The sequence below is a fragment of the Heterocephalus glaber genome, unplaced genomic scaffold, assembly GCF_053883595.1.
Source record: "Heterocephalus glaber isolate CG9 unplaced genomic scaffold, H.glaber_assembly_v1.0 deba00000331, whole genome shotgun sequence".
NCBI lineage: Eukaryota > Metazoa > Chordata > Mammalia > Rodentia > Bathyergidae > Heterocephalus > Heterocephalus glaber.
This window is the reverse complement of record NW_028258142.1, coordinates 25056064-25068257: the sequence shown is the minus strand read 5'-3', so window position 1 is coordinate 25068257 and position 12194 is coordinate 25056064. Positions and strand designations below refer to the sequence as shown.

Below are 12194 nucleotides of genomic sequence, written 5' to 3'. Positions count from 1 at the left end.
CCTTCTTTCCTTTTCCCTGTCCCTCCCACTACCCCTACCCTTTGGACCTTTTCTTCCTATTTTACATTATTGATTATTCATTCTAATCATTGGTACATTTTAGGTATACAATATAATGACATTCATCATTGGAAATTTGCACCTTTACATAGGCTCTCTTGGTTCTTATTTTTCACCCTTGCCCAGCCCTCCCTTCAACCCCTCCAGTCTTCCCTATTTACAAAGATTTTGTTCCTATTTTTCCATTTTCTCATATTAATCCCATTCCCTTCTATCCTTTCCCCTAGCCCTCCCACTTCTTTCCCCTTTGCCCCTTTTCTTCCTATTTCACATTACCTATTATACATTTCATCCTTATTTACACTTTCAGTTTCTCACACCAGAGAAACTATTCAATATTTATGCATGTGTATCCTATTTATTTCACTTAAGAGTATTGCCTCAATGTGCATCCACTTAGCTATAAATGTCTCTAATTTCTCATTTTTTATGGCTGAGTAGTACTCCATTTTATAAAAAAAACACATTTTCTTTATCCAGTCTCCAGCTGATGGGCATTTGGGCTGTTTCCAAGTTTTAGCTATTACAAACTGTGCTGCTATGAACATGGGTGCACATATATCACTGTGGTATGATTCTTTTAATTCTTTGAGGAAGATCCCCAGCAGTGGAATAGCGGGGTCAAATGGGACTTCCAGTCCTAGTTCTTTGAGGTATCTCCATACTGATTTCCACAGTGGTTGCATCAGTCTACCCTCCCAATAGCAGTGGATCAGGGTTCCTCTTTCCCCACAGCCCCGCCAGCATTTGTTATTGGCTGATTTCATGCTAGCAGCCATTCTTTCTGGAGTGAAGTGGAATCTCAGTGTTGTTTTCATTTGCATCTCTTGAATGACCAGTGATGTTGAACATTTTATCATGTATTTATTTGCTATTTCTACTTCCTTGTCTGAGAAATGTCTGTTCATTTCAGATGCCCATTTTTGGATTGGGTCTTTAAATTTGGGAGATCTGATCTTTTTAAGTTCTTTATAGATTCGAGATAGTAGACCTTTGTCTGAGGAAGAGCAGGTGAAGATTTTTTCCCACATTGTGGGTTGTCTCTTCACACTGCTGGTGGTTTCTCTTGCTATGCAGAAGCCTTTTAATAAGAAGAGATCCCACTTGTTGATTGTTTGTGCTAGTTCACGGGCAACTGAGGTTTTGTTCATAAAATCTTTTCCTACACCGATGTCTTCAAGGGTTCTACCTAACCTCTGTTCCAACTGGTTCAGAGTTTCTATTTTAATATTTAGATCTTTACTCCATTTTGATTTTAGTTGAGTGCATGGTGAGAGATACAGGTCTAGTTTTAATCTTTGGCAAGTTGAAGCCCAATTTTTCCAGCACCATTTATTAAAGAGACTATCTTTCCTCCAGTGAGGGTGTTTGGTTCCTTTGTCAAAGATGAGATGGCTGAGTGTGTCTGGCGTTGTTTCTGCATCTTCTAATCTGTTCCACTGGTCCTCAGGTCTGTTTCTTTGCCAGTACCATGCTGTTTTTATCACAGTAGCTTTGTAGTAGAGTTGCAGGTTGGGGATTGTGATACCCCCAGCCATGTCTCTGTTACCTAGAATTGCTTTTGCTATTCTGGATCTCTTCTTGCTCCAAATGAATTTTTGGATTGTTTTCTCGAGGTCTATGAAGTATGCTGCTGAGATCTCATTTGGAATTGCATTAAATCTATATAGCGTTTGGAAGTATGGCCATTTTCACTCTATTAATCCTTCCTACCCAGGAGCAGGGGATGTCTGTCCATTTTCTGATGTCATCTTCAATCTCTCTTTTCAGAGTGCCATAGTTTTCAGAGAAGAGGTCTTTGATTTCTTTCGTTAGGATGATTCCTAGGTATTTCAGTTTTTTGGATGTTATTGTGAAAGGAATTATTTGCCCTATTTCTCTCTCAGTGAGTCTGTCATTAGTGTAGAGGAAAGCTATTGGTTTTTGTGTGTTGGCCTTGTAACCAGCTACTTGACTGAATTTGGTTATTAAGTCTAGAAGACTTTTGGTGGAGTTCTTGGGGTCTTCTATATAGAGTATCATGTCATCTGCAAATAATGACAATTTGACTTTTTCATTTCTTATCTTTATTCCTTTTATTTCTTTCTCTTGTCTAATTGCCATGGCTAATGTTTCCAGAACTATATTGAACAAGAGTGGTGATAGTAGACATCCTTGTCTTGTTCCTGATTTTAGTGTGAAGGATTTCAGTTTTTGACCATTTAGTATGATATTGGCTGTTAGTTTTTCATAGATGGGTTCTATCAGTTTGAGGTAGAGACCATCTATTCCAATTTTTTGTAGGGTTTTTATCATAAGTGCATGTTGGATTTTGTCAAATGCTTTTTCTGCATCTATGGAGATAATCATATGGTTTTTGTCCTTGGCTCTATTGATAGAGTGTATTACATTGATTGATTTTCGTATATTGAACCATCCCTGCATCCCTGGGATGAATCCCACTTGATCAGGGTGTATGATCTTCTTGATGATCTTCTGCATTCTGTTTGCCATTATCTTATTAAGGATTTTTGCATCTATGTTCATTAGCGAGATTGGCCTATAGTTCTCTCTTTCAGTTGGGTCTTTCTCTGCTTTGGGGATCAAGGTGATGCTTGCTTCCAGGAACGAATTTGGGAGTGTGGCTTCCCTTTCAATTTCATTGAACAGTTTAAAGAGTAGTGGCAGCAGTTCCTCTCTAAATGTCTTGTAGGATTCAGCAGTGAAGCCATCAGGGCCCAGGCATTTCTTAGTTGATAAGTTTCTAATTACATTTTCAATTTCATTGGTTGATATTGGGTTGTTCAGAATTTTTAGGTCTTCTTTGTTCAAGTTTGGTAATTCGTATGTATCTAGGAATCTGTCCATTTCTTCTGTGTTGTCCATCTTATTGGCGTATAGGTTCTGGAAGTAGGTATTGATGATCCTCTGGATTTCTGCTGGGTCTGTTGTCATTTCACCCTTTTCATTCCTAATTGCATGGATTTGGGCCTTTTCTTTCCTTTTTCTGACAAGGTTGGCTAAGGGTTTATCAATTTTGTTGATTCTTTCAAAGAACGAACTCTTGGCTTCATTGATTTTTTGTATTGTTCTCTTAATCTCCATTGCATTGATTTCTCCTATGACCTTTATAATTTCCTCCCTTGTATGAGCTTTGGGGTTGTCCTGCTCTTCTTTTTCTAGAAGCTTGAGGTTCAGCATCAGGTTGTTTAATTGGGCTCGTTCTGTTTTCCTAATATGCATATTCACTGCTATGAATTTCCCCTGTAAGACTGCTTTCATTGTGTCCCATAGATTCCAATATGTTATATTGTCATTGTCATTTAATTGAAGGAACTGTCTGATTTCTTCTTTAATTTCCTCTGTGACCCATTGGTTATTCAGAAGTGTGTTGTTCAATTTCCACGTGTTTATGAAATATTTTGAGTTTCTTTTGCTATGGATCTCCAATTTCATCGCACTATGGTCTGATAATATACAGGGGATAACTTCAATTCCTTTGTACTTACTTAAACATGTTCTATGTATGAATATGTGGTCTATTTTGGAGAATGACCCATGCGCAGCTGAGAAGAATGTGTATTCTGATTTTGTGGGGCAGAAGACTCTGTAAACATCTGTTAAGTTCATTTGTTCAAGAGTTCGATTGAGTTCTAGTATTTCATTACTTGTTTTTAGTCTAGTTGATCTATCTATTTGTGACAGTGGGTTGTTGAGGTCCCCCACTACAATTGTATTAGTGCATAAATGACTTTTCATGTCTGTTAGTATTTGTTTTATATAGTTGGGTGCACTAGTGTTTGGTGCATAGATATTTATGATTGTCATCTCTTCCTCTTGGATTCTTCCCTTTACAAGGATGTAGTGTCCTTCTTCGTCTCTCTTAATCAGTGTTGGTTTGAAATCTACTTGATCTGCCAAGAGGATAGCTACTCCTGCTTTTTTTCGGGTTCCTGTTGCATGGAGTATTGTTTTCCACCCTTTAACTTTCAGTCTATGAGTTTCCTTTTGAATTAAGTGTGTTTCTTGTATGCAGCATATTGTTGGATTTTGCTTCTTGACCCATTCTGCCAGTCTATTTCTTTTGATTGGTGAATTGAGACCATTAACATTGATGGTTATAACTGAAATGTATTGACTTGTCATTGCCATGATTTTTTCTTTTTGTTGGGTTCTCCCCCTTTACATTTAATTTCTTGTCATGCCAGATGGGTTCATTGTGTTTTGCTTCCTGGGGTTGTGATCCTCAATGTCTGTTCCTAGGATGTTGTGTCAAATTCTTTGGAGTGCTGGTTTGGTATTCAGGAAGTTCCTAAAGTGCTCTTTGTCATGAAAGTATAGTATTTCTCCATCCATTTTGAAAGATAGTTTTGCAGGGTACATCAATCTGGGTTGGAGGCTGTTTTCTTTTAGGGCTTGGAATATGTCACTCCAAGCTCTTCTTGCCTTGAGGGTTTGTGTTGAGAAGTCTGCTGTGATTGTGATGGGCTTTCCTTTGTATGTGATTTGTTTCTTTTCTCTGACTGCTTGGAGAACTTTGTTCTTCTGTTGAGTTTCTGGAATCTTAACAATTATATGCCTATGTGTAGATTTTTTTTGATCAAGGCTATTTGGAGTCCTATATACCTCATTTGTCTGTATGTCAAGCTCTTTTCCCCTGCTTGGGAAGTTTTCTGCCATCACTTCTGTGAAGAGATTTTTTTATGTCATCTCCACTCTCTCCTGTTTCTTCATTGAGCCCAGTCAATCTTATGTTATTCTTCTTTGCATCATCTAGCAGCTACTAGATTGATTTCGCATGTTCCCTTATAAATTTGAAGCAATTTTTCTTTTCCTGGTCACTAATTGCAATCTTATCTTCTATATCTGAAATTCTGTCCTCACATTGGCTCATTCTCCTGTGTAGACTTTCAATGGAGTTTTTCATCTCCTGGAAATCTATTTGCATCTGTTTTATGGATTCCATTTGTTTCTTATGTTGGGATTCCATCATGTTCCTGAGCTCCTCTCTAGATTTAGTAACCATGTCTTGCACTAGGGACACAATTTCTCCTGTTATCTGAGAAATTATTTCTGATTTCATTTTTTCCAGATCCCCTTTTGTTGCCAGTTCAGTGGGTCCAGGTGGTTGAGTATCAGAGTGTTCCATCTCATTTCCCTTTGGGGTTGCTGTAGGTGATCTGGAAGTCTGGTTTTGAGACTTATTTATGTGTTTTCTCATTTCAACTGGGGTGGGGGCTGTTGGCACCTGCACGGATTACCTCCTCTGAACTGGGAGAGGTGTGACAGGGGCCGGGAGCAGCAGTAGGAATGGTGGCCCAAAGCCCTTTCCTGTGGGCTGGGAGCAGTGGGAGGGATGGTGGCCTGGAAGCCCCTTCCTCTGGTCCAGGAACATTGGGATGGAGGTTCAGAAGCCCCTCCCTCTGGGCTGGGAGTGGTGGAAGGGATCGTGGCCCAAAAGCCCAATCCTCTGGGCTGGGAGCAGGGGGAGGGATGGTGGCCAGGAAGCCCCTTCCTCTGGACCAGGAGTAGTGGGAGGGTGGCTCAGAAGCCCCTACCTGTGGGCCGGGAGCAGGGAGACTCAGTACCATGGTCTGGTGGTCCGGTGTCCTCTGCGTCTTTGTAGTGTGGAACCAGGTGGCTGCCTGTCTACAGCAGGCTGATTCGTCGTCTTCCTTGTGACCGGGGACCTCGGTAGGGCATGACTGAGTTGTTAAATTCCTGGGGCTGGGCTCAGACTTGTGATCCTCCTACCTGAGCCAGTTTGTAACAAAGGATACAATGCCCACCCTTCCCTATTTACATAGATTTTGTTTCATTTTTTTTTCTTTTCTCATAATTTTTCCTTTCCCTTCTTTCCTTTCCCCTTCCCCTCCCACTACCGCTACCCCTTTGGACCTTTTTCTATTTCAAATTATCAATTATTCATTTTAATCATTTTAATCCTTATTTACACTTTCAGTTTCTCACACTAGCGGAAGTATTTGGTATTTACACATGCGTCCTATTTATTTCACTTAAAGAGTATGGCCTCAATATGCATCTGTTTAGCTATAAATGTCTAGTTTCTCGTTCTTTAAAAATTAATTTTCATTTTTTACACATATTTAGAGGTGTTAGACTTTGCTGACACTGGAACCTACTGAAATCATAAGAGAATGCCAATTTATTAATTTACCATGTGGAAGAGGCATTTTTTTTTTTAACATTTGAAAAACTTAGTTTTCCATTTAGAACACTTTCTTTGCCAAAGTCAGTGTTCTAGAAAGTGAATTAGTGCTCAGAAGATTGGGTGGGAGTATGACTTTAAAACAAATAGTGGGAGGCATTTAGTCAGATAATTGTAAGAAAATATCCCTGCCCTCAAAATAGAGGCTTTTCTTTTTTTGGGTTGAAATAGGGTCTCCCTATGTAGCTCAGGCTGGCCTTGAACTTGTGGTGGTCCTCCTGCCTCAGCCTCCTGAGTGCAGGGATTACACGTGTGCACCACAGGAGAGACCTCTTCTTTAGTGACTGTAGTGCAGGTTTCTCCTGGCTGCTGTTGGATGAACACTGAGAGTTTGCTTCTCTGCCCCCTTCCTTTCCATTTTGACACATCCTTCCATTACGTGGCTCAAGCCTGCCTACAGCTACATTATTATATGTCAATGCCTCATAGTCCCTGAGAACTTCCTTTTGGGTATTGTTTTTTGAGTCATCCTTCTGAGATCTACAAGTGACCCCTTGTGATAGCCTTCGTTGTTTTATTAGGTCCCTCCCCACCCCTACACCTGGAGTTTTAGTGGAGTTACCTTACACATGTTAATGTGTTCCCTGATCAGTATTCATACTGTATGTATAGAGTTTTACTCTTTCTTATTCTGATGCTTCATAATTAAGAAAAGATTTCAATCCCTTCACACACAGTATTAAGCTCTGAGAATAGGACTAATTAATGTGGAGACAGCATAGACCAGGATTTCCCAGTTATTTCCCCTGTGTGGAGTGGTTATAGCTTCTCCCTCTGTGCTTTGCCTAGCTTGCCTTTATGTGATTCATTTAATAACATGGGGACATCTTCACCCCCTGAAAACCCTCTTAGAGAAGCAGTAATTGTGAGGCTAAGGAAAGAACAGGTCTTGTGATAGGTTGTCTTGCTTGATAGTTATTCTTTCTCTGCTCTTTGGTTGATGTAAAACTATTCTTTTGAGTAGTTCTTGACATTAGTGAAATCATGTAAGATCATGGTTGTATTGGTTCTTCCTCTCTTTTTCTTCTATAAAGTGTAATGCACACTGTATTTACATAGTTATCTCATACTTCTGTCTGAAATAACACATTTTTTTCATTGTTTATTGGTACATTTTAGGTATATAGTACAGTTACATTCATCATTGGGAATTTGCACCCTTACATGATGTATCTTGGTTCTTATTTTTTCCCCATTCCCCTGCCCTCCCTTCACCCCCTCCACCCCTCCCTATTTATAAAGACTTTGTTTCCATTTTTCCTTTTCTCATATTTTTTCCTTTCCCTTCTTTCCTTTCCCCTACCCCTTTAGACCTTTTCTTCCTATTTCACATTATCAGTTATACATTTTGATTTTTATTTATACTTTTAGTTTCTCACACCAGTGAAACTAATCGGTATTTACACGTGTGTCCTGTTTATTTCACTGAAGAGTATGGCCTCAGTGTGCATCCATTTAGCTAGTTTCTCATGGTTTATGGCTGAGTAGTACTCCATTTTATAAAAAAACCCACATCTTCTTTATCTAGTTTCCAATTGATGGATATTTGGACTGTTTCCAAGCTTTCACTGTAACAAACTGTGCCACTGTAAACATGGGTGCACATATATCGCTGTGGTGTGATTCTTTTAATTCTTTTGGGAAGATACCCAGCAGGTGAATAGCTGGGTCAAATGAGACCTGTAATCCTAGTTTTTTTTTTTATTTTTTTGATACCAGGGATTGAACTCAGGTCCTTGCACTTGCATAGCAGGTGGTGAAACCACTGAGCTAAATCCCCGGCCCTGTAATTCTAGTTTTTTGAGGTGTCTCCATATTGATTTCCACTGTGATTGTACCAGTCTGCACTCCCACCAACAATGGAGAAGGGTTCCTTTCTCTCCACACCCCTGCGAGCATTTATTATTGGTTGATTTCATGATAGCAGCCATTTTTTCTGGAGTGAGGTGGAATCTCAGTGTTGTTTTTATCTGCATCTCTTGAATGACCAGTGATGTTGAACATTTTGAAATAACGCATAACACATTTAGTTTAGTCAGAATTTAATTTTGATTATTATTATTATTATTTTGGTGGATTTTGAGACAGGGTCTTGCTACGTAGTCCAGGCTGGCCTTGAACTCACTGTGTAGCCTAGACTGGTGTTGAACTTGTGATGATCCTCCTGCCTCAGCTTCTCAAGTGCCGCAATTACAAGTGTGTGCTACCACACCTGGCAGATTATAATATATTTGAACATTAATCATTTTTTACTTCTAAATTTTATTTGGTTATAACTAGTAATTATAAGCCTGTGCTCACCTATTCCCATTCATTTAGAATTCATGTTTTTTTGAACCACTTGAGCTTCCTTTTGATTTGTGAAGCTAATTTTATTAATTAAAAAGTCTTTTTTTTTTTTTCTTTTTGTACAGTGCTGGGATTGTATAGTCCAGGGCCTTCTGCATGTTGATCAAGCATTCTACCACTAAGCCATATCCCTAGTCCTTAAAAGTTCCATTTTAGATTGTAGAGGTAGAGATAAAAAGAATTATCATGTAAATGTGCTACCAAAATGAGCACTAAAAAGAATTATCATGAATTCTTCTCTAAAACAATTTAAAAGGAAAGATATGTTAGGAGAACATAGCTTTTGTTAGATATTTAAAAATATTAATGTAACTTGATATATGTGTATGTATGTACTACAAACATATAATGTACACTATATAGTACTATTTGAAAATATTACTGGAGGGGATTAGCATTTAGGAGAATATCATAATTTGATGAGTGTATGTTAATCAAACATCTAAAGATCATTTAAAATTCTTTTTCATTTTTAACATGAATTTAGTTCTACCAGTTCTCTGTTGGAAATCAGCGGGAAGGAAGGCTTTTATGCCATGGACATTACCCTGAAATCCTTGTTGTAGATGCGACCAGCCTTGAGGTATTATACTCCTTAGTATCAAAGATATCACCAGACTGGATTAGCTCCATGAGTATTATTCGATCCCACCGGACACAAGGTCAGTATAATGTGCCCTTTAGGAAATTCAGCACCATAACTTATTGTTTAATTTACTTGGAAGTTCTGTAATTTATCAAAATGAATAATTTTGGTTATGTTTATGTATTTAAGAAATAATGGTTCCAAAAATTTATGATCTATCTCCTCCCTCATAAAGGACTTCTTGATTCATTTGAGTTTTTTTGTTTTGTTTTGTTTTTTAGATAGTGTCTCGCTATGTAGTTCAGGCTGGCCTTAAACTCATTAGGTAGTCCAGACAGGTTTTGAGCTCACAATAATCCTCCTGCCTCAGTCTCCAGGTTCTGGGATTATAGGCATGCACCACTACACCTGTCTTAAAACTTAAAGTTAGATTATCTTTATTCTGTGAGATGAATCAGGCTGTACGCAGTCAGCCTAAGTGAGTGATTTTCTGAAGTGGAGGAAGTGTGTCATAACCCTTGAGGGTATGATGAGAAGATCCTTTACTTCACTTGTGTATTTTTGGAGTCTTGTTTTGTCCCTTGCTAATGTTTCCATTCCATATGTACAAATGAAAAGGGAGGAGATTAAATTGAGTGAAAGTTCCTGATAAATATTTGCCGCATAGTTCATAGTAAATGCTATCTTTTTTTCATTTCTTTGAAACCTTTCAGTTTCACAACCACAAGAGCAAACATGAAATTATTTAGGTAAAGAACAATATTTAATGTTGAGTGTTGATTGTATATTATAAGCCTTTTGAGGGTCACTCTTATTCTCTTAGGTGGCTTCAAGGTTGTTTGGTTTTCTATAAATGTTGCCCACTAACTACTACCACCATTGTCACTACCACTAGAACTTAACTTACTGAATGTTACAATATCTGTCATCATGCTAAGCAGTAACCTATCATCAGTTTTCAAAATACTCAGTAGTAGGTGGTGTTGTTAGTTCTCATAGTGATGGGTTTTAGGGTGGTTGAGTCTTTGCCCAAGAACACAGAGTAGGCGTCTGGTTGACCGGTGGCCAAATGGAGTCCAGTTACTGCTTTAACCTCTGCGTTGCACAGCGTACAGTGAGGGAACTGCTTCTCTTTGTTACTGCTTAAGGTTGGAAATCGGCACATAGCTTTTCAGTCAGTAGCCACTCAGCAAATATTTATTGAGTGCCTATGTCTTTGAGGTACAGGGGATTGACATACTTAAGGGACTCAAATTCTAGTAAGGGAGAATGTTAGGAAACAACAGTCCAGGTGCAAAGTGTGACAGGTGGAGAAACAATACAGAGAAGGTGACAGTAAGGGGGCTTGAGAACAGCAAGAACGCTGATCAGAGCAGATCAAATCTGTTCTAGGATTTAGAAGATGCAAAGGACTTTGTCGGGTGGATATGGATATCAGGATTTTCTGGCAGAGCAAGTAATCTGTCTGAGAGTCCAAAAGCATTAAAAATAGCCTAGGGGTCTGTGTGTGTGTGTGTGTGTGTGTGTGTGTGTGTTTGTGTAAAACCATAAATCATCTTCTAGGGCAGAAAAGTGGAGAGGAAAAGAGGCAGGATTTGAGGCTAGCAAGTTGGCAGAGGAGATGCAGGTCAGGAAGGGCTTTGTCAGCCAGGAGGCTTGCACTTACCCATTCGGTCAGGGGTTGGCAGACATGTACCGTAAAGGACCAGATACTAAAAAGTTTAGGCTCTGCAGACCATATGCTCTTTATTTCAACTGTTCAGTTCTGATGTTGTGACACAGTAGTGCCCATAGACATTACATAAACAAAAGAACCCATATTCTAATAAAATTTTATTTACAAAAACAGCCAGTGAGCTGGCATTGACCTATAAGCAGTAGCTTTCTGGCTCCCACTGTAGATGATGAACTGTCTTAGGTAAGAGTACTTGAAGGGTTTTAAAGTACACTGTGGTGGTATTGTAGAGAATGGTCTAGATGAGAGCAAGCTAGTTAGGAGGTTTTTTTAACAGGCCAGTCTGAAGCGATGGGCTGTGGGAAGACAGTGGATATCTTCACTTGCCTCATTTCCTGTAGGCTGTTCTTCAGAAGACTGGCTCTGAGGTTTGTAAACAGATATTAGTGAAAGGAGGAGGCTTCTGTTATCACTATATCTGGGAGAAGGTTAGTAAATTGAGTGGGTTTTCTTAATATGGGACCTTCTCGGAGAGATTTTGTATTGCATAGTGGAAAATTACTGCTTTATTCCTGAGCATAACGGTGAAAATAAGGTTTAGTTTAATTTTCTAGGCATTAGGAAACTCATTGCTAATATGTTTACCTCCAATCTTAAGTTACAATCAGTGCTTTCTGTGAAAAGTACTATTTCTGTGTCCAAGCAGTTTGCATATTTTGAATTTTTATACTCTATATATCCATTCATAGTTGGTTTAAATGGAATAGAATGTAGTTTTAATGGAAAATTTTGTGTGGCCCATGCAATCCTAGATGTTATTGGCTTATAAGGTTATGGACTTACACTTTTTAATCTGCATTTACATTTTTATAGTTATGGATATTTGAGAATTTTAGATACATTGGTATGTTACTATTGCGTCCCTGTCCAGGGATCATGGAAGTGGTAATCAGTGCATTCCAGTGCCTTCTGTTGCCTAGGAAACCTCTGTATGTGATATGATAAGGTTTTTCTTAAAGACACTCACAATTCTTTTAAGTAGCAGTAATACCTAAACTTTATTAAGGGTTTGGTATATATACGAAACATTATACTTGTCTTAATTTTCATAACAATCCATTAGGGTAGGTACTGTCATTATTCATTTATATTTGCTTCCAGATAAGCACATTGAAGTTAAGATATGTTGTTTATCCACAGTCCAGTGGTTAGTGAAGAAAATGGGATTTTGCTTTTAACATATACCTCCTCACTCTGGAGCCTCATTTTTTCAAAGTTCACAGTGATGCTGTGACTGATCCTGGATCTGAAGCTTA

The 12194-nt window shown here is 38.6% G+C and overlaps 1 protein-coding gene across 3 annotated transcripts in view; it reads left to right on the top strand.

Annotated features, from left to right (window-relative positions):
• The window catches only part of Wdr7 (WD repeat domain 7), a 391751-nt gene that overhangs the window by 43381 nt on the left and 336176 nt on the right, over positions 1 to 12194 (top strand). For all 3 annotated transcript variants that reach the window (XM_013077256.3, XM_004858390.4, XM_004858389.4), the window contains exon 5: positions 9105 to 9279. In XM_013077256.3, coding sequence (XP_012932710.1) covers positions 9105 to 9279 — 175 coding nt within the window. The remainder of the gene's footprint in view (positions 1 to 9104; positions 9280 to 12194) is intronic.